The sequence below is a fragment of the Prenolepis imparis genome, unplaced genomic scaffold (genome assembly GCF_030444845.1).
Source record: "Prenolepis imparis isolate NDT839.2.m4 unplaced genomic scaffold, iyPreImpa1.0 SCAF_51, whole genome shotgun sequence".
NCBI classification, from domain to species: Eukaryota; Metazoa; Arthropoda; class Insecta; order Hymenoptera; family Formicidae; genus Prenolepis; species Prenolepis imparis.
This window is the reverse complement of record NW_028141209.1, coordinates 193740-220531: the sequence shown is the minus strand read 5'-3', so window position 1 is coordinate 220531 and position 26792 is coordinate 193740. Positions and strand designations below refer to the sequence as shown.

The 26792-nt window shown below is 34.3% G+C and overlaps 1 protein-coding gene across 1 annotated transcript; it reads left to right on the top strand.

Annotated features, from left to right (window-relative positions):
- The first annotated feature begins 5267 nt into the window (after positions 1–5267).
- LOC145947183 (uncharacterized) lies at positions 5268–19271 on the top strand. The gene is made up of 8 exons (XM_083056975.1): positions 5268–5373; positions 5466–5644; positions 5737–5904; positions 6089–6224; positions 6283–6665; positions 9817–9979; positions 18597–18842; positions 19207–19271. The coding sequence occupies exons 1-8, from the start codon at positions 5268–5270 to the stop codon at positions 19269–19271; spliced, it is 1446 nt and encodes a 481-aa protein (XP_082913101.1).
- The last annotated feature ends 7521 nt before the right edge of the window (positions 19272–26792 follow it).

Below are 26792 nucleotides of genomic sequence, written 5' to 3'. Positions count from 1 at the left end.
AGTTTTATTCGAGACTCCGTCTTGATGTTTAGGAGTTTTATTCGAGACTCCGTCTTGATGTTTAGGAGTTTTATTCGAGACTGCCTTCGCGGGCGGGCTCTCCGTCTTATATCTTCTTTTGTTCTTTGATTTTCAACGGGCGAGGCCCTTGGAAACAAGTCCCCGATTGGTTAATAATATTCACGCGTTTTTGGTCTAAATGCATAAATGCAAGCGAAGCAGGTCGAAGTCCCTGGCCTTCGCTTGCAGCTCGCGATTTCCGGTGCTTCGCGCGTGTCTCGCTGCGTTAGCGTTTTCACGCGACGAGCGTTTGTCGAGAGCGCTCTTTTATAAGCAAAAATGTTTTACAGTATTCTATAAAGATATTCAGTAAATTCTAATTTCTAATAACTACTGGTTATAGTTCGGGCTATAACATATTATACTTATTTATTAATAATATATGTATATTTATTATATGTATATTTATATGTATATTTATTATCTTGAAATGAGAACAAAGATCCGAGGAATATATTACAGTCAAAATAATATCATTTTGATCATATTGCTTTTGGTCATATTGCCCAAAAAATTTATAGGTTATATATATGTAATTAATATAGAGAAAAAGTACAGAGATTGTTCATTTGCTTTCATACATACCTTCCAAATTGCTCAGTAGAAAATTGAATACTTTTATATAACTCTTAATAGCAATTGAATACTTTTATATAACTCTTTAGCAAGTAATAGTTACATTATAGATCTTATAAATCTTTTATACATTGAGTGCTTTCCAACAATGACACAGTATTACACAGAGTATCATTCTTTTTTCAATATCAGTAAACAACAAGATAGAATGATACTCTGTATCGCCCTGTGGTCGTTGCTGGAAAACACTTATTATTCAGTGCAAAATTACACACACACACACATATTCATATAATGAAATTGATACTCAGAGGCCTATTCTATAATCTTTAATGATGTTGTTATGTATCAGCTATTTCATGATACAAAAAAGTTGCGCAGTAATGCATAACATTGTTAAAAGCTACAAAATAGGCACCTCAGTGTCGACTGGGATAATAATATTAACAAGTTCTATTGACTATTTATTAATTGTTTTTTTTTAATTTTAGATTCAACTTGTTAACACTTGTGGAATTTGCGAAGAAATTGTAGATGAACCTGAAATTCGCAAACATAAATGTTTAGCAGGATTCAAAAAATTCTACGTGGATAAAAATCGATATTTTTATCCAGTATGTGGTAAGTATAAATGAAAATAATGTAAATTTATAAAGAAATTATAGATAAATTTAATTTAGGGGGCCTATTTTGTAACCTTTAATGATGTTATGTATCATTGCACAGCTATTTTGATACAAAAAACTGTGCAGTGATGTATAATATTGTTAAAAGTTACAGAAAAGGTCTCTAAGTGTATAACATTTAACATAATTGTAATATTTTATATAATTCTTTATAATAGAGGATAACACAATAATACGACGAAGTGCAATGAATAATGGTGAAGAAAACATTGTAATAGATGAAACACCTATTGTAAGTAACAAAGAATCGGAGACGTTTAATGATTTTTCTGATTCCATGGATATAGATGAATTACTTATCGAAGAAGTTTCTAAACACGAAGTATTATATAATTATAGTATTCCTCTTCAACAACGTAATAGAGCAATAATAAATGAAACGTGGATAGAAGTTTCAAAGGCTTTGGGAGATATGAAAGTCGTAATATTAATCCAACACACAAGCACACACACTATATACACACACACACACACACATTATTTAACAAAAATAACTAATTTTGTTTATTTATGTTTTACTTTATAGGGCGTTTAGATCCAAAATAAGCTGCTAAAAAATGAAAGATACTACGAGATAGCTATTCTCGTGAGTTGGCTAAAGAAAAATTACCAAGTGGGGCAGAACGACCTACTTTGAAGCGAAAATGGAAACATTTTGACCGAATGGATTTTTTGCGCGATACCATTTATAGAAAGAAGTAAATATTATATTATTTGAAAGTATTTGCTATTGTGCTATTATATTTAGTTGTTTGTTATATATTCAAATTATTATAAAAATTGAAAATATTGTACAATTACAGTACAAGTGATAATCTTCCTGGAAATGAGGAAAACAGCGAAAACAATGAAAATATACCACCAATTCCAAAGAAAGGACGAATGTGTAAGTATTTTTTGGTTTTTAAAATGTATTTAATATGTATCAAAATGCTTAAACAGGTATATTATTTTGTAATAAAAGCAATCATACCGATGGAAGATACAGCATCAACTGCACTCAACAAAATTGCAGATGCAATTACTACAATCAGCGCAATTCCCGAACCTGTGCAATTGCCTATGTTACCACTTCCTGACAAACAGGATGACGTCGATGGATTGATGCTTATAATATCTGTTCAATTACGAAAACTGCCGGAACGAGAAAGGAGAACTTTAATATTTGAAATATTATCATTCGTGAATGATAAAATTAATAATATTTTGTTTTAATAACTTTTTTATGTATGCAAAACTGTAAATTTTTACAGTAAGCGTTTTATTTTGTTTTTATTATTAAGTTCAAAAGTTTAATATATATATATATGTATATATGTATATATAGTTAAAGAAGTTAAAATATTAAAGTTTAAAATATAAAAGTTTTATATAGTTAAAAAAGTTTAAAATATTTAGTTTATAAAATTTTGATTTTTAGTTGAACTATTATAATTAAAAATGTTTAGTTAAAAAACTTTGAATTAGTTAAAAAATGAAAAAATTTTTAGTTATGAAATATAAAAATATTAAGTTCAACTTTTGCCAATTATATTTTATATTATTATTATTGACTGTTTTCATATGCGTGCATATGCGCGCATTTACTTTAAGCATTTAATACACTTAATGTTTCCTATAGAAAATGCACGCATAAGCCTTTTATGGAATCCAGCCATTAAATATTAATTATTAAATATAACTTTACAGTTTATAATTTCATAAATACATACCATTGTGTATATACGCAATTAAAGACTGAATGTAATTATATGATGTTCCTTATAAATTAATTAAAATAAATGAGTTTTTAATACATTCTGTTTTTATTTCAAAAATAATAGTTTTATTTATAAAAAATCCTATTGCTATTTTATTGTTATTTCTTACTGATAAATTTGTACAAATTGCCATGGAATGGCCCCTTCTTCATTAAAATATTCAGTAAATTTGTTTCGAATTTTTGCAGCTTCCCTTGAATATGTATGATACAACAAGTAGCAATATTTTGTAACGCTGTATTATTACTTTCAATCATACTTCTCCATGTACCAGGTATAATTGAGCCATCATTTCTTTCTCTATCGACCATGTCTGGAGTTATAAATATTTCTCTTCTTGTTAGATCTTGTTTGCGAAGCCAATTATGTAACACTACTGTTGCTTTTACCATTTTTTCAATAGTATCTACTTTAGCAATTGTACATTTTCTATAAATTCGCCATTGAGCCGCCAATATACCAAATGTATTCTCGATCATTCTTCTTGCACGAGATAGTCGATAATTGAAGACTTTCTTTTCCGGTGATAATCCTTCTCGGCCAGGATATGGTCGCATTAAATACGAACTTAATGGAAAGGCTTCATCTCCAACTATTACGTACGGATAATTAGTACTTCCTTCATAAATTTCATCCGGAGGTGGAATATGCATTTTTCCTTGTGCAAATAATTGACCCATTCGAGAATGCTTGAAAATACCACCATCGCTTTGACGTCCAAAAGCTCCAATATCAACCAAAGTAAAGAGATAATTAGCATCACACATTGCTAATAACACAATGCTGTGAGTTTTTTTATAATTAAAATACATTGAACCAGAATGTTCAGGACTCTAGACAATATAAACAAAAAATATTTTAGTAAAATCCTAAAGCAATATAGGCAGTGTACTTGCATGGCATCATCATACTTCATACCTGTATGACAACATGCTTTCCATCTAAAGCTCCAATGCAATGTGAAAAATGCCATTTTTCATTGAAATCATGGGCAATTGCTCTCCAGTTTGCTTCATTACATGGCACCAATACAAGTGGTGATAATACTTCCCATAAGATTTGACATGTTTCGGCAATAATTTGGGATACCGCTGTCAAACTGACAAGATAATGATATGACATCGATGTCATACTATCTCCACTTGCTAAATATCTATAATAATACATAAAATAATGTTTAGAAATATATATGAGTTAAGATTTAATTTTATTTTTTATAAAATTCAACCTCAAACATATTGATAATCGTTGTTCCGCTTTTATTGGTTCACGAATGACATGCTGTCGAGTAATTTTTGGACCTACTAATTGCAATAATTCTTCAAATTGAGTAGTATCCATTCGAAAATAATTTCGAAAACGCAAGTCTTCCAACTTTAATATAGGTAAAGTTGTATAATAAAATCCATTACGGCGACGTTGTTGAAACAATTCAGTCACCCAAATCCGTTTTTTTTTATAATGCCGCTTTTCTTTCGAAATTTTATTAGCCCAAATTACAATTGCACTAGCTGCTGCTGCAATTGCAACTTTTTGTCTTCGTAAAGTTTCAATATTATATTCTTGAATGGTTTTCTCACATTCTTTATGCCACTGATACAATTTTTGATTGTATGACATCTTGCCGATCAGTGCTGCTGCTGCAGCTATTCCTTTTCATGAGCAGCAAATATGCTCTAGTGACTTTTAATCACGTGACAGATTTGCTGCTGCTGCATGCTGCGTATGAAAAGGCACCTTTAGCCAATAAAAGTTGGATCGAATCCAACTTTGACGCGCGGCAGAAATCTGATTGGCTATCGCGTCGCCTTCTCACCGCGCGTAATGGCTTCTGCAGACCAGCGCGATTTCGCGACAGGCGACGCGCGATATCCAATGAGCTTTTTCGAGAAAGCTGTACGCTCATTGGATATCGCGCGTCGCATGTCGCGAAATCGCGCTGGCTGCAGAAGCCATAACGCGTCAACGTGTCCTGTGTGCAATAGCCCTTATTCTTATCTATCAATGAGTGCGTTTTGGTAAGACACCGTAAGCTACCGTAGCGCTATAGTTTTTTCGCTACAATTGTAGCTGATTGTAGCGATAAAGTTAGTAAAACTGGGTATAGCAGTGCTATACTCAATTAGCGTTACTGCTGTCAAAATTTTATTTTAATTAGAGTCGCATTCGCTAAGTGATTTGAATAATGAATATTGAAGATTGGCTTATAAATGAAATATTGTTCGATGAAGATTCATCAGATGAAGATAATGAAGAGGAAGAAGTAGGACTCATTTTACCTAACCTGCGAGGTAAATAAAAATAGATGATTTTGTAACAATAATTATGGCAATCTTTAAAGAATACAAAATTTAATGATCTTATATCCATTTTTTAAAACAAGGAAACGATCCCGAGGTCCTGCATGCCCTAGAAAATGCAGGTGAAATATATCATGAAATGTTTTATCCTGAAAAACAGAATGATGAAATTGTAACTTTAAATTATTTTGAAGAAGTAATACCACGTTATAACGATAATCAATTCCATTCGCATTTTAGAATGCATCGAAGAACATACATGGTAAATATTGATTTATATCTATTATTATATATTAACCAAAATAGGCACTATTAAATATTTACATTCTTTATAATTAATTTTTTTATTTTCAGGAATTGGAAAATATAATGAGACCTCTAATTAGGCAAAGAGAAAATGATATACCATTATCGAAAGAATTATTTTTAACATTATGGATTATAGCCACGCCAGAAAGTTTTCGATCTGTTGCAGATAGATTTGGCCTTTCCAAAGGTGTAGCTTGGAACATTTTTAAAGAAGTGGTTTGGCCGCTAAAAAGAATTATGCCACGTTTTATAAGATGGCCAAATGATGCGGAATGTGAAGAAAGTGAAAGGGTATGTTATTTTGTGTGTTCCAGTTTACAGTATTTTGAATACTTCTTATAATATTTTTCTTATTAATTTTCTTTTAATATTTTTAAAATTGAGTTGTCGATTTCAGGTTTTTCGAATTCGATCAAGAGGATTTCCAGGTGTTGTAGGAGCCATTGACGGTTGTCATATCCCAATTAAACAACCGCCCAGGAATGCAAATGATTATTACAATCGCAAAGAATTTCACTCTATTATTTTGCAAGGTAGAATTTAAATGCTTTTTTTGTAGGCAATTTTTGCAATGATTATATTTTATTACAGGTATTTGTGATCATACAGGAAAGTTTATCGACTGCCTCATCGGTCGGCCTGGACGTGCACATGATGCAGCAGTTTTTCGGAGTAGTATTATTTACGACAGACTGACAGACCAAGTAAATCCACTTTTACCTCCTCAACGACATATTATAGGTGATTCTGCATATCCATTGCTTCAAAATGTGATGACTCCATTTCGAGACAATGGAAATTTAACCCCAGAAAAATCTACGTATAATACTAGACTTTCCTCGATTCGATCGATAATAGAGCGAGCATATGGATTGCTGAAAGGAAAGTGGCGAAGACTGAAGTATCTTGATGTGCAAAGTACTGAAATGGCAAATTACATTATTGCAGCTGCATGCACTCTTCATAATTTCCTTATATTACATAATGAAATCGAAATGAGAGAAAATTTAAATATTAATGAAAATATTGAGCATAAGGATCATGGCAGCGATGAAAATGATAATAATGATGAATTTCAAGATAATGGCCGAATGAAAAGACAAGAAATCGCGAACAGATTTCAATAAATAATATAATTAAAATAAGATTTAATTAATTAAAAAATAACAAAAGCTTTAATTGTTCTATTGATTTTTATTTAGACAAAGTATTATTATTATTAGATTGTAATAACATATACAATAAATCGTTCCGTTTTTTCTAATAGGTCGTTTTTCTTTTTAGCTAATTCGTTTTTTTCCTCTATTGCAGTCGCAAATCTTTCTAACTGCTTTTCAATCATATTTTCAGATTTCTGCTTCTTCTCTATACTTTCTAAAATCTTGATTTTTCTTAATTCTAGTTCTATGACTTTATTTCTTTGGCTATACAGTTTTTTCCTATTTAATGATACCCCTTCATTCGAATCTCTCGTGGAAGTGTCATGAGAACTTGTTTCATCATTTGAAATAGAAGAATGTTCATGAGGCACGTTATCCGATGATGTCGATGGTATCTCCATGCTACTTTCTAAGTCACTGTCCGAAAATGAGTCATAAGATGATGAAACACAATGTATATAATTCGAAAAAAATTTACAATTATTAATATCATTTAAGGGTTGGAAAAATAATGTTGATGTTGGTGATGATAACCTGCGCTTTGAAAAATCTATAGCTTCGTAAGTAGAATCTTGCCCACTATCCATTGATGAGATTCCTTCCTCGAAATTTACAGACTTATCCGTATTGAAAATTTCGTCTACATCGTTGTAAAACTCCCAGTCCTCACGGCCTCTCCCAGTTTTTTTTTAATTATTTTTTATCCGTTTATATGTTGACTTCATGTTTCGAATTTTTCGATCGATGCTATGGGCATTTATCTTGGTATATCCCAATGCTTTCATTTCGGTTTCCATTTCCTTCCAAAGGCGATTTTTTTTTATTTTGGGATTCCGAAATTTTGGGAGCCGCTCCAGATATTTTGCCAATAAAATTTTGGTTAATTTACGGTTCCATTGTACTTTTAAATCTGAAACTCAGAATATATTGTAATAATAATAAACAAAAGTAAACGATTAATTTAACAACTTTAATGCTTACCATTATCATTATTATTATCATTATCATTGTCATCAATGCAGGTGTCATCAATGTTGGTGTCATCAATGTTGGTGTCATCAATGCAGGTGTCATCAATGTTGGTGTCATCAATGTTGGTGTCATCAATGTTGGTGTCATTAATGATCGATTCTGCTGCATCATTAGCAAATAAATTTGCAAAATATTCTGCACAGTAAATTTTATCTGGAATAAAATAATATTTTATCAAAATTTTATAGATAAATTTGCTCATAACCTCTACTTGCATAGTTATAACTTTCGCATGTATTTCATCACCAATTTTACTTACCTGTTTGTAGTTTCAAGTGAATTTCATGTGACTCATTTACTTCGTAGTCTTTATTATTGTAGGTATAAATTACTGTTGTAATATCTTCACTATTAACGTCCATCACTAATGTCCATCAACGTATTGCGTCTGTCCCGGGCAATTATAAAAAATGACCGCTACAGTTGTAGCGAAATCTTGCCGGAACGCTCTCTTGTAGCGCTACTGTAGCGCTACTGTAGCGTTACGGTAGCGGTGTCTTACCAAAACGCACTCATTTTTTACCAACATTGATTATGTAGAAACATGATATTAGTACAATTGCTTATTGCGTATACTCAGTGAGCGACTGTTCGTTAAAGCATGCCAATTACGAACAGTCGCTCACTGAGTATACGCAATAAGCAATTGTACTAATATCATGTTTTTACATAATCAATGTTTGTAAAAAATGATAGGTAAGATTAAGGTGTCACAGACTATAAAACAATATTTCTCGAAATTTTTAGAAAAAATTAAAAATTGCTTAACATTGACATAATTATATTTTATAAGTTTGAAAAAAAAAATAAAAATGCCAAAAGCAAAACGTAAGAAAACATTTTATTAACTGATTTATAATTTACGTTGTCTCATGTAATATTTTTTAATACTACAATATTTTAGAGGTTATAGTATTTATAGTATTTATGTTTGTAGCCTAATAAAATTAATATTCCTTTAGTTTTCAATACAGTGCAATACTTTTATATAAATATTAAACTGCTTTTATACATGTATTCACTAATGGCTATACAAATATTACTATTCTATAGGTACTAAACTGCGATCCACAATTAATAAAGACATTAGTCATTCGAGGCGATCGATAGTTAATCCAGAAGGAACTTTGAAAATGCGTAATTTATCAATTAGACTAATAGATATTGCAAAAAGTTATAAAAAAGAAGAGACTAGCTTACAATTAGATAAAATCTTTATAGTAAAAGATACACAAAATAATTTTTATATAGATAAGAATTCTGCAAGTAAAACAATTATAAATAACAAAAAGGTAAGCGATATCATAAAATTTGTAACATAATATTATAAGTTTAAAAATTAGGTTATAATTTTCAAAGTTATACTTTTAATTGTTACAGTTACAGTATACAAATGAGATTGACAATGATTCTTTGGAGAGCAATAAATATGAAAGGACTTTTGGTATTGAAAATAAAGAAATGGAATACAATGATGAAATCAATACATCCAATGTAAATAATGTTACATATATATTTTTAATTGTGAATAATGTCAATATATGTATATTTTTAAATATATATATATTCTTTCCTAATTAAAGGAAAAACTAATAATTATGACTATTGAATATTATGAGTTCTTAACTAATTTAAACTTTTTACTTTTTATTTTTTCAGATATATAATATAAATGTGACTAAAAACACTTCCATTACAAGTAGCAATTGTGAACCAGATAATACTTTAAATGTTAGCGAAAGAACAGAATGCGATCAAGCTAATACATCTAACAAACGATATAAGTGATATTATAGATTCGAGTTTAATATCATTTTTAAATGAGGAATCTATTTGCACATCCTTGACAGTATCAGAAACAATATGTGAGTCACTTCTTAATATTGATCAACAAACACATTGCAACGCAGATAATAAATTGACTGAAAAGAACTTAAATAACAATCATATAAATAATAAAGTTATTGATACTGAAAATGAAGTTTCACCAATGTACATAAATAAAGAAAAGCTAATATCAATGGAAACTGTATTAGGTAAAGAAAATCGAAACACAATTAAAAATGATTCTCCTATTATTCAAGCAGAAATTAAAGGTAAAATAAAATATGTTCTATATATTAAATTGGTATAAATATTGATATAAATAATGTAATTATTTTTATGATTACTTGTATTTTTTAGATCAAATTAAGGACGACATAAAAAATAATAAAATAAGAAAAAATTGTGTATCAAATGTATATCGTTCGACAGAATGCAGTAATAATATAAAAATAGTGTTTCTTTAAATAAAACTAATAATATAGATGAACAGTCAAAACAGATATATAAAGTTGAAACAGTACTCTGTAATTTACAAAAAAGTGACGTGACTGTAGAATCAAAGAAAAAATCATGCAATTTTCAACAACCAGATGAAGATTGTTTTCAACAATTAACTGACATCACAAATCCAGATGAAAATTTAATTAAAATAAAAAACATCTCAGATAAGAGCCTTTTGCATTCTACTTCTAAAGATATACATCATGAAAAGAGCATCGCACATTTTGATGATTATGATTGCTGTTGTGTGCCTCGTGCAAGGCACTGGGGTTGCGCCGAATTAAGGATGAGGATCCTCGGGTCGTGCAGGACTTCGTAGGAAGTTAGGAGTGTTGTACTCTTTTCTCTCTCTTCAAATACACTTTTATTTCTGATTAAATTTGGTTTCACTTTATTTCTCGTCCTTTCTTTAATTAAATATTCGCGTAACATTCGAGGTTTGGCTAGCGCGCGTTTATTAGTAATTCTTCTTAATGATTCAGATTTTTATTAGTGAGTCTCGTCCTGATGTTCCGGATTCTTATTAGCGACTCCGTCTTGATGTTTAGGAGTTTTATTCGAGACTGCCTTCGCGGGTGGGCTCTCCGTCCTATATCCTCTTTGTTTCTTGGATTTCTTTCGGGAAAGGTCCTTGGAAACAGGTCTCTGATTGGTTATTAATATTCACGCGTTTTTGTTCTAACTGCAAGCGAAGCAGGTTGAAGTCGCAGGTCTTCGCTTGCATCTCGCGGTTTCCGGTGCTTCGCGCGTGTCTCGCTGCGTTAGCGTTTTCACGCGACGAGCGTTTGTCGAGAGCGCTCTTTTATAAGCAAAAATGTTTTACAGTATTCTATAAAGATATTCAGTAAATTCTAATTTCTAATAACTACTGGTTATAGTTCGGGCTATAACATTCCTCCCCCGTAAAAAAAAGAAAAACGGAGGTACGAAGTTTTTCGCTTTCTTATCTTATTTTTGTTAAGATTGGTTCTAATGCTACGTACAGTTATAATTCCCGTTTACAATGTAGTTTTATAATCGTTTCTTATTATTTTATTTTCGAGCTGACCGTCACATTGTATGGTTATCGTTTGTTCGGCGTCCGTCGAGTATAACCAGGTGTGCTCTTGGTGTAATGCTATCCATAACATGTGGGTTGAGACGTAGTGTCTTACATTACATTTGCTCTGATAATGTTGTCGCTGCGTATACATTTGCATTTCGCATGGTGCGTCTAAATCTACGCGGTGTATAGGTGAATTGCGTTACATATTGTGTATTAATTTTATTACAATTTCGCAATTCGCTTTCCGTCATTGTCGCATATGTTAATTTTTCTTTATTTATAACAATTATTTGATTATCTATTTTGATATAATTGTATACATTATTATAGGATGGTGTGGGGAATTTTATTACTTTTACAATATCATAGGTCGGTTGCGCAATTAAAGGGAAACGCAAAATAGTATATATTGTTGTCGGATCACAGTAAGTATATAACAGTAAGTATTAGTTTTCTATAAATAGCTTTAGTCTATTCGTATGCATGCGCACTGCTTTTCTTCCTTTTTTAATTGTGTAGTTTACGTCGGAATTCTTTTCGGTTATTACGTAAGGTCCTGCCCATAGTGCATCTAATTTTTTCGATCGTCCCCGTCGGAGCGTCTCGTCGTATACTAGTACTTTGTCGCCTATCTTAAATTTTGTTTCTTTCGCGGATTTATCGTAGTACCCTTTGGCTTTTATTTTGTCTTCTTTAATATTCTCTTTCGCGAGTTGATTTGACGCCCGTATTCTTTCTTTTAATTCTTGCGAGTAGTCGTCGTAACTATACGTTAGTTTGGGCGGTCTCGCTAGAGCTGTCGGTAGGTCCGCTTGATGCCCGTATACTAATTCGAAAGGTGTATGCCCCGTAGCCGTGTGTGGGGTCGTGTTATACGTAAACATTGCGTAGGGAATCCACTCGTCCCAGTCTGTTTGGTCGGCATTTATATAGTGTCTTAAATATTCGGCTAACGTACGGTGTGAACGCTCTAATGCTCCGTTGCTTTCGGGGTGATAAGCTGTTGTCTGAATTTTATCGATTTTAAGTAATTTGCACGTATTCTTAAATATTTCACTTACAAAATTTGTTCCTTGGTCGGTTAGAATTTTTTCGGGAATTCCGTATTCGAAAATTATTTTCGTGGCGAATTCTTTCGCGACCGTGTTAGCTTCTTGGTTTGCGATCGGTATCGCTTTGCTAAATTTTGTTAAATTATCTTGGAAAGTTAGTAAATATTTATTTCCGTTATTAGTAATTGTTAACGGTCCGACTATATCTAACGCGCATTTTTCGAATGGTTTACTCGGCGTGTCCGTAATAATGAGGGGTGCTTTTACTCGTCGCGATAATTTATTTTTCTGGCAGGATTCGCATTTCGAGATATATTTTTCGACGTCTCTTGTTAATCCTGGCCAGTTATGTTTTAATCGAATTCTTTTTATTGTGCGTTCGATTCCCTGATGTCCTCCTGTGGGTGCATCATGATATTCGTAGAGTATTTGTTGTTTCTCCTCTTCGGTATATACTCTTGCGTTATCGGCGAGTTTTTCTTCTCTCTCTTCTTCCTCTTCTTCTACTTTGAAGATTTCTCTCTTTCTTCTCTCGCTTGTATCTCGAGTTACGTGTCGACTTAGCGCGTCGGCGTTCGCGTTTGCTCGTCCGGCCTTGTGAATTATCTCGTAATCGTATTCTTCTAATTTTAATCTCCAGCGGATGAGTCTTGATCCGGGGTCCGTGACGTTAAATAGCCAAATTAGAGGTTTATGGTCGGTTATTATTTTAAATTTTGTTCCATAGACATATGGTCGAAAATGTTTAACTGCCCATACGATTGCTAACAATTCTTTTTCGGTCGTATTATAATTTTGCTCTGCCCGAGATAACACTCGGCTGGCGTAAGCGATAGGTCGGTCATTTCCTACCGGTCCCTGTGACAGCACGGCTCCGATTGCGTAGTCGGAGGCATCGGTGGTCACGTTGAATTCTTCGATGAAGTCCGGATATTTTAACACTGGCGCGGTCATTAATTTTTCTTTTAAGGTGTCGAACGCGATTTGTTGTTCGTTTCCCCATACAAAAACTTCCGTCTTTTTTGTTAGTTTTGTTAACGGTTTCGCGATTCGCGAGAAATCTTCAATGAATTTGCGATAGTAGCCCGCTAGTCCGATAAACGATTGTATGTCTTTTATTTTTTGTGGCGTCGGAAAATTTTTTACCGCGTCTAGTTTCGACGGATCGGGTAATATGCCGTTCTCGGAAATAATATGCCCTAAGTATATTACTTCTTTACGTAAAAATTCGCACTTTTCCGGTTGCAATTTTAAATTATGTTTTCGTAATCTCTGTAGTACTTCCACGAGTCTTTTGTTATGATCCTCTAAACTGGATCCGTATATTACGATGTCGTCGAGATAAACGAGACATCTGAGCCCTTGTATCCCTGTTAGTACCGAATTCATTAATCGTTGGAAGGTCGCAGGCGCGTTTTTTAATCCAAACGGCATTCGGTTGAACTCGTAGTGTCCATAGGGGGTTGAAAAGGCGGTTTTGTTTTTATCGCGCTCAGCCATCGGTATCTGGTGATATCCTGATGCTAGATCAAGCGTCGTAAAATATTTGGCGTTCCCTAACTGGTCCAATATATCGGTAATATTAGGCAGAGGAAATGAGTCGCCTATAGTTAAATCGTTAACTTTCCGGAAGTCTACTACTACCCTGAGTCTTTGTTTTCCTGACGCATCGGCTTTTTTCGGCACTACTAATAATGGAGCATTCCATTGACTCATGCTTGTTCTAATAATTTGGTCTTTTAGCATTCCTTGCACTTGCTTATTTACTTCTGCTTTATGCTTCTCGGGAAGGCGGTATGGTCTTACGTTGACGGGCGAGGTGTCGGCGCGCGTGTTTATCTCGTGCTTTATCGTCGCGGTGCATGTCAGTGGTTCTTCATTTAAATGAAATATATCGCTATATTCTTCGCATATCCGTTGTACTGAGCGTTTTTCTTCGACGTTTAGATGATCCGTGCGTAATAATTGTCAGATTCGTTCGTCGCGCGTTGACGAGTTATGAGTGTCGCCCGTGTGTATCGTGTATACTTTGTGTGCGTTATCTTCACATATGTCTTCTACGGTTACGAGCGGCGTACTAATCTCTACGGTCTCGTCGGTCGTATTAATTATACTGACGGGGCACACAAAATTTTTTGGTTCTACCAGGCATCGTCCGATATATAGTCCCGGTGCTGTTTCTTCGGCCTTTATCACGCCTATCTTATTACGATTCGTTGCCGCTTGTATTATCGTTTCGCTACGCGGTTTTAATTGAATTTTATTGTACGGTCGTAATTTTAATACGGCGTTTCCTATTTGAATCTCCTGTTTTTTGTAATCGCACGTGACTTGTTGCTTTTGTAGAAAATCGATTCCTATGATCCCTTCGTATTCCATTGGGAAGTCGTCCTTTACGACATAAATCGCGTGTTTGATTTTTCGGCTGCCTAGATCGATAGTCGCGTAGAATTTTCCTATTGTTCGCGCTTTATGCCCGGTTATGCCGATCAAAGTAATTTTGTCGTTGTATATCTCGGTTTCACCTTTCAGGTGTTTAACTTTTATTAAAGAGACAGTAGCTCCAGAATCGTAGAGCATGTTAATCTTGCCGTTCTTTACTTCGCGTATAGGTAGAGTTATTAAATTCAGGCTTGCTGCTCCACGAGACATTTGTCGCACGTGAGTCACCTGATATTCTATCGCGCGTGTCTTTTTATTATTTTCTTCTTGCCGTTCTTCCTCGTCACTGCTATACTCGGAGTCGGTATCTCTTTTTCGCGATTTCGGTTTCTTACTGTTCTCAATTTTATTTATGCTTCGCGATTTTTTATTATCGGTTCCCTTATCGCGGTCCGGTGTATTTGTTTTCGGCCTTCCATTTAAAGTCCAACACTCGTCGCGATTATGTCCGCGTTTTTTGCAATAATTGCAGAATTTCTCTACGGTATTTGCGCGAGGGGGCTTGTCCGGTTTTGGGAAGTGCGTATGTACTGTTGCGGCAATCGCGTCCATAATGCCCCGATTTTCCGCATTTATAACATTGTGTACGTGGAATTGGTTGCGAGTCACTTGATTCGGCTTTATGTTTGTCCTGAGACCGAGGGTTTTCGAGAAGTTTTTCTTCTTCGCCCGCGCCGGTTATCGCTTCCTGCAGTGTCGTATATCGTTGCGCTCGAACGAGAATTTTGAGGTCGCTTCGGAGCCCGATTTGGAAGTTAATCAATGCTTGGTGTTTGATTGTTTGGTGAATAGCGCGTTTAAACATGGGGGGGTGGTTTTTCCCTTCAATCATGGAATTGTATAACTTCATGGCCAATAGGTCGACGCGTTGGCCGAAATCATGCGCGTTTTCGTTCGTTTTTTGTTTTAACGAGTTGAATTCTAATTGTAGATGCGTCGTGCTCTGTTTTGTTTGATAACATTCTTCTAATTGTTGTTTGAGTTCTTCGTACGTTTGGATATCATGCGTTTCAAAATCTTGCATGGCCTTTCCGTCTAATTTTGTATATAATATTGCTTGAATTAATGACTCTTCGTCCGCGGGATTTATGTTCTGCATGGCATATGTGCACGCGTTTAAAAATTTTTGAAGCTTCTGTTGCGAAGTTCCGTCGAAGTCTGGGATCATTGTCCTTGCTTCTTTCAGGGTTAAATATCGCGAAGAGGTACTGCGTCGGTTCCTGATATCATTTTCGGATCTTCCGTACGTGTACGTTGCGTTGGGGTCGTCGTTGTATGTTTCGCGGCGATCCGTGTATCGGTTTCCCTCGGGGCGGTACCCGTATCGCGTCTGTCGTACTTCTCTCATATTTGCAGGGCGATCGTTTATTTGGTCGCGTAAGGAATCTACTTCTGTTCTCAATTCCCGGATTTCTTGTATGAGCTCAGTGAGTAGGGCGTTATTCGGATCGGATACTGGACGTCCGGCGTCTGCATAACACGCGGCGGCATTACCGTCGATTATTGATCGTAAGTGTTCGATTTCCCTGTCGACATCTTCAGGGGGGGCATTCCGCGTCGGAGGGTTTCGTCTCATGTCGTCCTCGCTTTGCGTGCCTAAAACGCTATCGTCGACTGATACGGGGGAATAGTTTCTCCTAACCGAAATTCGCTCGGAAGACGCGCGATCCGAGGGACGTCTTCTTTCGTCTAAATTAGAAGGACGTACGTTTTCCTCGATAGGTTCGGCACCTGATTCTGGTGAGCTAGCGTCCGAGTAACGTCTATCTAAATTTGTGCGTACGTTATCGCGAATGTCGCGTACCGCTTCCTCGGCTACTTGTACGGGTGTTACGGAACCGAATCTACGATTAAGTTGAGCTGGTCCGCTCCAGAATCGTGGCTTAAATGAAACGCGTTTTTTAGGTCGTTCCGACATTGAGTAACTTCGGGCTTATTTCTCGACGCTAGAGGGGTTTCTCCCTTACAAGAGTATTTTTATAATAGTTAGTTTCGCGCTTACTGTCAGTTCGTGCCTTTAGTACGCTTTCGTCAAGACTATCGAAAGGGAACTTGCGTTTAACGGTGACGTTCGCGGGTAATTCAACTTCGCTTCTGTTTGAGTATTCGCTCTCTAATTTTCACGAACTCGCTCGAGTCTTTCTAAAGTTAATGGTAACGCTTGAATCGCTCACTTCGCGGAATCGCTATGTATCCACGACTTGTTTAATATCGGTTGCCGGGAGGTTTCGTGTCCTTCCGACTTTCACGCAGAAATATTATAAGGATCGGACTTACAGTATTACGGTTCGCATCGTTACGCTCTTTATCGCTCGGTACGGCTTGGCTGCTGCTAATGCAACTCGATCGCTCGTGGGCTGATAACGGCTGGCGGCTCGATGCTCGTGCTTGACACGGCAGGTCGTCGCTCCGTGATGACGCGTTGTCCGTGAGATTGTCGCAGGTCGGCGTTGTCCTTGGGACGTTGGCGATCCTACTCGATACTCAGCTGCTTGCTTATCGCTCTTCGTATTGCTTGCGTTGTCCGTCCTTCTCTCTCACTGCACTGTGGCTTCTGCTTATTTCCGTCAGCTGTTTTTCTAACTGACGTGCCTGCTTCCACACGTTGTGTATGTGTGTATTGCGGGTCTTAATTTTTAGTATGCTGCTTTCTGTGTTGTCCGTCGATTATTTCGACGTGCCTGATTTTTCTAATACGGTTGTATTGTTTTTCAGGTCTTCAGGTTCCTGCTGGTCCTGGCGGTCCGTCGGCGCGATCCCACCGCTGCCACCAAATTGTTGTGTGCCTCGTGCAAGGCACTGGGGTTGCGCCGAATTAAGGATGAGGATCCTCGGGTCGTGCAGGACTTCGTAGGAAGTTAGGAGTGTTGTACTCTTTTCTCTCTCTTCAAATACACTTTTATTTCTGATTAAATTTGGTTTCACTTTATTTCTCGTCCTTTCTTTAATTAAATATTCGCGTAACATTCGAGGTTTGGCTAGCGCGCGTTTATTAGTAATTCTTCTTAATGATTCAGATTTTTATTAGTGAGTCTCGTCCTGATGTTCCGGATTCTTATTAGCGACTCCGTCTTGATGTTTAGGAGTTTTATTCGAGACTGCCTTCGCGGGTGGGCTCTCCGTCCTATATCCTCTTTGTTTCTTGGATTTCTTTCGGGAAAGGTCCTTGGAAACAGGTCTCTGATTGGTTATTAATATTCACGCGTTTTTGTTCTAACTGCAAGCGAAGCAGGTTGAAGTCGCAGGTCTTCGCTTGCATCTCGCGGTTTCCGGTGCTTCGCGCGTGTCTCGCTGCGTTAGCGTTTTCACGCGACGAGCGTTTGTCGAGAGCGCTCTTTTATAAGCAAAAATGTTTTACAGTATTCTATAAAGATATTCAGTAAATTCTAATTTCTAATAACTACTGGTTATAGTTCGGGCTATAACATTGCAATAATAATTCAAAAGAAGTAGTGCAAAATGTATAATTACTGAAAACATTATATACAATACACCATATACCATCTTAAAAATAACACCAACAAAAATTGATAAAAAAGAAGATGAACAAGTAATACTTAAATCTCCAGAAAGAAAGAAATATTCGAAATTCAATAAAAATTCTAACAAGAAGTCTGTATCATTTTCAAATTTATCAAGCTATAGTAAGTGGTAAAAAATAAATAATCTTAAATATAAAGATTTTAAATGTTAGCTAACAATATTGCTTTATGCTCATAAATTATGATTACTAATTTATTTTAGAAATTAATGTGCTTAGAATGAAATATCTTTTAGTTGTACTTATGTACGAGTACATACTAGATATTTTAACTTTTGATACTGATATTTTTGTTTTTATTTTAGATAGCAATAATGAGAGTTTAGAAACAAATATAACTGAAAATATTAGTGAATACAAACCAACTGATGAAACTCAATGTTTATCAGAATCTAATAATACAGAAATAATGGCAAATATGAAAAATAATACTAATGAAATAAGCAGTGCATCCGAAAATGATGAATATAGGCAATTCAAATTTAATGTTCCTGGAAATAGTGCATGTAATGATTTTGAATTAACTGCTGAAATGTCAAAAGGTCCTAAAGGTAACAACAAAAAGAATTTTTGTATATTTTGCCATACTCTACAAAGTAAAATAGCGCGTCATTTGGAAAATAAACACCGTGATGAGAATCAAGTGAAAGATTTCTTAAATTTACCAAAAGGTTGTGCTGAACGTTTGCATAAAATAGCTAGTATAAGAAAAGAAGGAAATTTTATTTTCAACGCGACAAAGGAGTATAATCATGGTAGGTTGATAACTATTAGGAGACCGTTTCAAAAAACGAAACAGAATGGTACGAATTTTGTTAATTGCCCTTACTGTAAAGGGTTTTATGCACGAAATAATTTAAGACATCATGTCCAACAATGTAATAAGAATGAGAATTCAAATTCGAATTCTTCTAGAAGAATTTTACAAGATGCTCGAAGAGCTCTTGGCAGATATCATCCAGAAGCAAGCAGACGAATAAGAGAGATATATTGAGTAGAAATATTGCCTATTTTACAAGAAGATGAAATAACAAAAGCTACAAGATATGGTCGTGCAATTATTCTGTATGGAAGTAATATGTGCAAAAGCCAAGTTCATGAACATCAGAATAACTAATATATACGGGCTCAACTACGTCTCCTAGGTCGTTTAGTATTAGCTTTAAGAAATCGAAATCCCGATATTAATACTTTAGCTGCTGCATATGCTCCACAATTTTATCGAATAGTCATTGAGGCAATCAATAACGTTGCAGAATTTGATTACAAAACAAATATGTATAAACATCCAACTAATGCATTTACTCTCGGCACCTGAAAAAGATCGGTAAAATCTTAGATGTTACATATATGATGGACAACGATTTAATAAAGCGAAAACAAGTTGAAGATTTTATGAAGATTTATGATGTAGATTTTAGTGGAACTGTAAATAAAGTAGTAATAGAATCTCAAACAAAAATGAAACGACAAAAAAAAATAGTATTGCCTCGAACAAGTGATATTAAAATTCTGAGTAATTATTTGAAAAAAAAGATGGATAAGAATAGTAAAACATTATCAAAAGAATTTTCATATGGAACCTAGAAATCATTAGCTGAGGTAACCATAGCCATTCAAGTATTTAATCGTCGCAGAGCCGGAGAAACAGAAAGGATTTTAATTAATGACTATAAAAACTATCAGTGTGCCTGTGGGACAAATGCAATGTGTAAATCTTTCAAACAAACTGATAAAACTCATAACTATGTTAGATTCACTATTCGCGGAAAATTGAATAGAACAGTTCTAGTGCTATTAGATACGCAAATGTTAAAAAGTATTGAACTCTTGTTACAATTTCGGAAGGATGCTAAGGTGCCACCAAGTAATCCTTTCTTGTTCGGATTACCTAGTGTTAATAAAAGACACTATAAACATTTACGAGCTTGTAAATTAATGAGAGATTTTGCAAGTGAATGTGGAGCAAAAAATATTTCCACGCTTCGTGGTACTGCCTTACGCAAGCATGTTGCAACAAAATGTGTGGATTTGAACTTGTCAGATAATCAAGTGACAAGGGTAGCAAACTTTATGGGTCATCATGAACACATTCATAAGGAGATTTATAGGCAATCCGTTGCTAAAGTTGATATATTAGAAATGTCAAAGATTTTAGAAAAAGCTCAAGGCGCGGATACAGCTTCTAACGAAACTAATATAACTATGAACAGTGAAAACAATAATCTTTCTTTCAATAATCAAGGTTAGCAACTGTTATAACTTTAATTAAGAGTTTAACTATCATTAATTTAAGAGTTTTATTACCACTAATTATATATTGTATATATTACCACTAATTGTATATTTGTTTATCAGACGTATCACAGATATTTGTCGATATAAATGAAGCATCTGCTGATGAAGCATCTAGTGAAGTATCTACTGATATTTCAATAGAAGAAAAGGAAAAAAAGGAAATTTGAAAAAAAAGAAACAGAAAACAAAGTCGAAGAAAATTACACAAAATAAAGAAAAATAAAATACAATAAAAAAAATACAGAATATACAGAAAAAGAAGGATAAAGGTAAATTATGTTAATTACTTTTGATTATTAATATTTCTGTTTTATGTAAACATGAACTTCTTTAAAGAAAAATTATTAATAATATTTGAATTTAACACAGGAAGCAAACAGGTCTTAAATCCACGAAAAAAACAAAATATATATTCCAAAAACAAAGGTCTAATTTATCGTAAGTGCATGTATATCACAATAATTTCTATCAATGTGTATATTGACAATCAAAAGTTTTTTTCATTAGATATTCATACTTAAATAAGAATATTAGCTTAAACAAAATAAATATTTCAAAATTTAGATTTATCTTTTTCTCTCTTATATATACTTTTTGATTTCATATTATTTCAATATTATAACTATATTATAACTATATTAGAACTGTTCTATTTCTATATTATAATTATTTTTCTTTCATTTTTAATAGGAAATCACTCGGATAGTGACATATCAGATTATGTAATGAACACGAGCTCAAACAGCTCTAATGAGAGTATAGTCCATGGAAACAAAAAAAAGAAACAAAAAAATCAATCATATAACTATATGAGTAGATGTTATGTATATCAAAATCTACTTCATTAATTTTATATTATAAATTATATTTGCTTTGCAGCCCGTGAACCATATAAAAAGAAACAACGGTGGACAAATGAAGAGATAGCAGATGCAAAAGCTTATTTTTCAAATTATATACGTAAAGGAAAATTGCCACCGTTGCCAGAAATAGAAAATGTTAAAATGACATATAACATCTTAAAAGATAGAAAACCGGATGTGATAAAATCATGGATTCACAATCAATTTAAAGAAACTAAACTAAACTTTTAAGTAAAATGATATACCTTTATGATTTAACTTCGGTAAAACTAATTTTCATAAAATTTTTGTTTTTAAGTTTTTGTCATTGCATTCTAATTACTAAAATTCTCAATATTCAAGTATATTCGTTTTTTATGCAGTAATAAAGATTAAAACTACATTTAAAATAATCTTAATATTCTAATATCTTTTAAGTAAAGTAACATACATTTATCATATATTATATTTCATATAGTATTAAGTAATAAGATAGATAATTATTATATTTTTCAAGGTTAAAGAATTTTTAAACGACCAACTGGCTAGTGATAATGCGTTTATTTAAATATCGTTACGTTTCGACCCTATATCGGGTCCTCTTCAGACTGAATAACAAAGAAAAATTATGACTTATAGTCGTTGTATCTGTCTACGACATGAATTACATAATGATATGAGACAATATAACATATAATATCTATAACAAATAATACCTTACAATCCGCAAATTCTATAACTCTTTTGTGTCAGTATGTGAAATGACCGTACGTGAGTGGAAATTCCGTCATCATTTTACACTGTGACTAGATAAGTTTAACCTATGCTGGTATAAGTTAGAATGTTGAGATATGTGAAAGTGTTATAAACACTAACATAATACAAACATGACGATAACAATATTCATTAGTCAAGGATATTAAAATACGTTAAGAATAGTGTCATAAATAGCGTTCAAATTATCCGTATCCTTCTGCAAGTTAATAGCGTCTCTATGTTTTCTTATACAGATCATTTCGCTAATTTCTCTCTTTTTCAAATTACATTCGTTGTGTAAGATTGATACAGACGTCCAATCAAACTCATGATTTTGTGAAACTCTATGCTTACTAACTATGGAATGATTACTCTGGTGTTTCTTGATATCACTTCTATGTTCTTTTATGCGCGTTTCAAGATGTCGTTTTGTTTGCCCGATGTAACAAGACCCACAGTCATTACAAGAAATCTTATAGACAATATTCGTTCTTTTGTTAGGTTCAAGTTGATCCTTACCTTTTTTAATCAAAGTATCTTGTTTATTTGGTACTGTGTGTAAGATCTCTAAGCCGTAATTATTTAACGTTCGACAAATCTCCTCACTTAAGCCCTTAATATATGGAAAAACCACACACTTTGAGGAATCAAAACTTTTTTTAATATTTGTACGTTCCTCATTCATTGAGTATAGATATTTTAATCTTTTATTGATAATCGTATTATATAATTGTATAGGGTAACTATTATTAAATAAAATTTGTTTAATAGTCGAAATATTCTTAACATGAAAACGTTTATCAGAGAGTAAAATCGCTCTGTCTGTGAGATTAACTATAGTATTAATTTTGTATTTGTGTGGATGGCTAGAATAATAATTAATATATCTACCCGAAAAGGTTGGTTTTCTGTGCCAATTAGTGATAAGGTTATTATTGCATCTTATGACTTTAGTGTCCAGAAATTCGAGCCATTCTTTTCAAGCTCATACGTAAACTTTAATCTAGGATGATAGTTATTAAAACTATATAAAATCTCATTAATGCCATGCCTTGGAATGATTGCAAAGATGTCGTCTACATATCTGCAATAGATAGAAATCTTAAATGGTAGTGTTAAAAAGCACTGAGATTCAAGGTCATCCATGACCATGCCCGCAAGAACAGGAGAAAGAGGGGACCCCATCGGCATACCAAATATTTGTTCGTAAAACTCCCCGTTGAAACTAAAACTAGTGGAATCGATGATGAATTCCAACGCAAATAAAAATTGGTCAATGGAAAACCTAGTATGTTGTGAAATCAAGTTCCATCTATTTCTAATGGCCAAGATGACTAATATTATATTTTTATTTCTATGTTCTGCATTATTCCTGTAATTATTTGTATTATGTTTATAAATATTAATTATTAATATTTATAATTATTAATTTAATATTTATATACCTTTATGATTTAACTTCGGTAAAACTAATTTTCATAAAGTTTTTGTTTTTAAGTTTTTGTCATTGCATTCTAATTACTAAAATTCTCAATATTCAAGTATATTTGTTTTTTATGCAGTAATAAAGATTAAAACTACATTTAAAATAATCTTAATATCCTAATATCTTTTAAGTAAAGTAACATACATTTATCATATATTATATTTCATATAGTATTAAGTAATAAGATAAATAATTATTATATTTTTATTTCTATGTTCTGCATTATTCCTGTAATTATTTGTATTATGTTTATAAATATTAATTATTTATATTTATAATTATTAATTTAATATTTTGCATTGCATTACTGAATATACAAATATATGTTTGTTATTTTATAAAAGATTTTATAAAAGTTAATACTAAATAAAATTATATAATATGAAGAACTTGACAAGGAGAGTTTTTTTGCAATATTGAATATTATATATGTAATTCCTATTATAAATTTTATATTACAGCCATATTTTCTTATGTTTTAAGTTTTAAGGTGTAGCAAATTTATAGGCATTCTTGAATATACGAGCTTGTTTTGGGACCAGTAATTTTTTTTTAAATTTACAGTGCCAATCTATATAAATCTTAATTTTATACTAATACTATTATACTTTTAAAGATATTGCAATTATATTTTGATTATATAATTAGATATCAAGAGTTGAATTTTGGATTAAAACAATTTTAAGAATAATAATTAAAAATGATTAATTTTTTCTTCTCTCAATATTATAATGTATAATGTAATGATATTATACTGATTTTAATTTGAATGGATTTTTATTCTTATTTTATTAAAAATTTATATCAATTTTATATAGAAGGCTTCAGCTTCTACAGCATTCAGTTTTTTTTCATAACATTCTATTTTATCAAATTGATATATTCTTATGTTTAAAATATAGCAAGTTTATTTGCATTCTTGAACATACGGCATGTTCCGGAACTGATAAAAAATTTTTAAATATGTTTGTCATTGAATGAATGTCAAGTCCGACGGTCATCAACCACCTCCAGAGAAAGCACGGTGACCACGTTCCCGTCAAGGTGGCCGGATCAATCGTTGCTTTTGGAGGACGAACACACAGATTCCGGAAATGGCAGGCGAGAATGAGCACCACGGATTTTGTTTCTTATCACCATTTACTTTATTTATTTCACAAGGAAGAGTAAAGCTTATGGTTTGTCAAAGTTTAATCGCAGGATTTCGATCTTAACAAGGCTGGCCTCAGTGAACACTTGTCGGAGAAACGAGATTCGCGTCGGATTAGCCTTTATGCGCTTTGGAGACGACTACCACGTGTCTCACTATTGTCGATCGCGTGCGCCGCGTTGTGATACCTGTGCAATTTACGTGACCGCTTGGCGTTGCTCTTTTCGTGGGATAACGGAGCAGTTTTGGCATCGAGCGGTCGTCGCAAAACTCTATGATAAACGCCCTCACAAACTGAGATATTCTTTTGGTTTAATACGTAGCAAAAGACGACGTTTCGGACATACGTCCGCTAGCGTTCGTGATCACGTGTCGAGAGAGCGATCGCGGTACGTCTCGGTCGCTGTCGAACGCCGATCGCGGTCGCACGCGGAATTAAATTTCGATGAGTGTTGTCGATGATTGCCTCGCGATGTCGCATGGCGATTGACGCGTCGACCATACGATTTCCATCAATTGATGGAAATCGTATGGTCGACTCGTCAATCGCAATGACTCGAAATTACAGTACACTCAATTCTCTCACGCGACAATTTTTAAATGGCTAATCTTAAACATAACCGCCCGCTTCGGATTATTGAATCCGACGATTTGTATAATTGAGTATCGTGCAGGTGCGGCACCGCCCGCCATGACCAGATGCGTAACATAGAAGTATTAAATTATTTAATAGGAACATGAAACAATAAACAAAATTATCTTAAATGTATTACTTAGTACGAGTCTGGTTACCGGGATTAAGGTTCTGGTTTAGCGCGAATCGTATGACGTTGGTCTTGAAGTAGACCCCTATTGCGTTTGCAACGAAGGCGAAGCACTCTCTGAAGTGTTCGCGCATGGAGGTTCACCGCTCTCGTGATTGATATCCACTGGCAAGAAACACAACTTTGTAATGAGTCGCTTATAAACGGATCGCGCTGTTTTTACAGTTGCGATTTATCCCGTCGGGACCTGGATGACACGCTGTGATTCGTCCGAGTTCCCATTGACTTGGAGGAGTTAACGGGTTGTACAAGAGAACTATTCGTCCTATTTGCGCTAGTCGCTGAACGGTACGCCATTTTGGTCGTTGTTGGAGTGAATGCAGATAGTTGTTGAGCCAGGCCTTTCAGAAGCGGTCACGCAGCTGACTGAGTAACTGCCAGCGGGTGAGGCGATTTTCCTTTTCGTGGAGTAATGTTGGTTCGGGCACCGATTTAAACGCGGATCCAATTAAGAAATGTCCTGGAGTTAATGCTGTGTAATCTTCAACGTTATCCGAATTTGGTGCGATGGGACGAGAGTTGAGACATGCCTCAATTTGACAAAGCAAAGTCGCCATCTCCTCAAATGTTAACGTGTGTGTACCGATGACGCGTTTTAAGTGGTACTTGACGCTGCGTACCCCGGCTTCCCATAAACCGCAAAATGCGGAGCGGACGGGGGGAGAAAACGCCACACTACGGCGTCTTCCGATAATTTTGTTACGAGCGTCGGGTCTTTGATTGTTGCCTGCCAGGCCAATGAGAGCTCATGCTGAGCGCCTCGAAAAGTGGTCGCGTTATCGGAGTACATAAACTGGGGATGTCCCCTGCGGGCACAAAAGCGCTGATAAGTTGCTAGGAACGCAGCTGTCGTGCAATCGCTTACAAGCTCGAGATGTATGGCACGAGTGGCCATGCAGACAAATAATGCAATGTACGCCTTATGACTCTTTTGACCCCGTCCCGGAGCGTAGCGAATAAGGAGTGGTCCAGCGTAATCCACTCCGCAATGAATGAACGCGCGAAGCGAGGGACGCACGCGAAAAGAGGGTAAATCCGCCATTAATTCGGTAGCTGTTTCGGATCTGTACCGCGCACATCTTACACAAGAATGCACCACTGTTCGGATTATCGGCCGCGCGCGTAGCAACCAATAATCGCCTCGT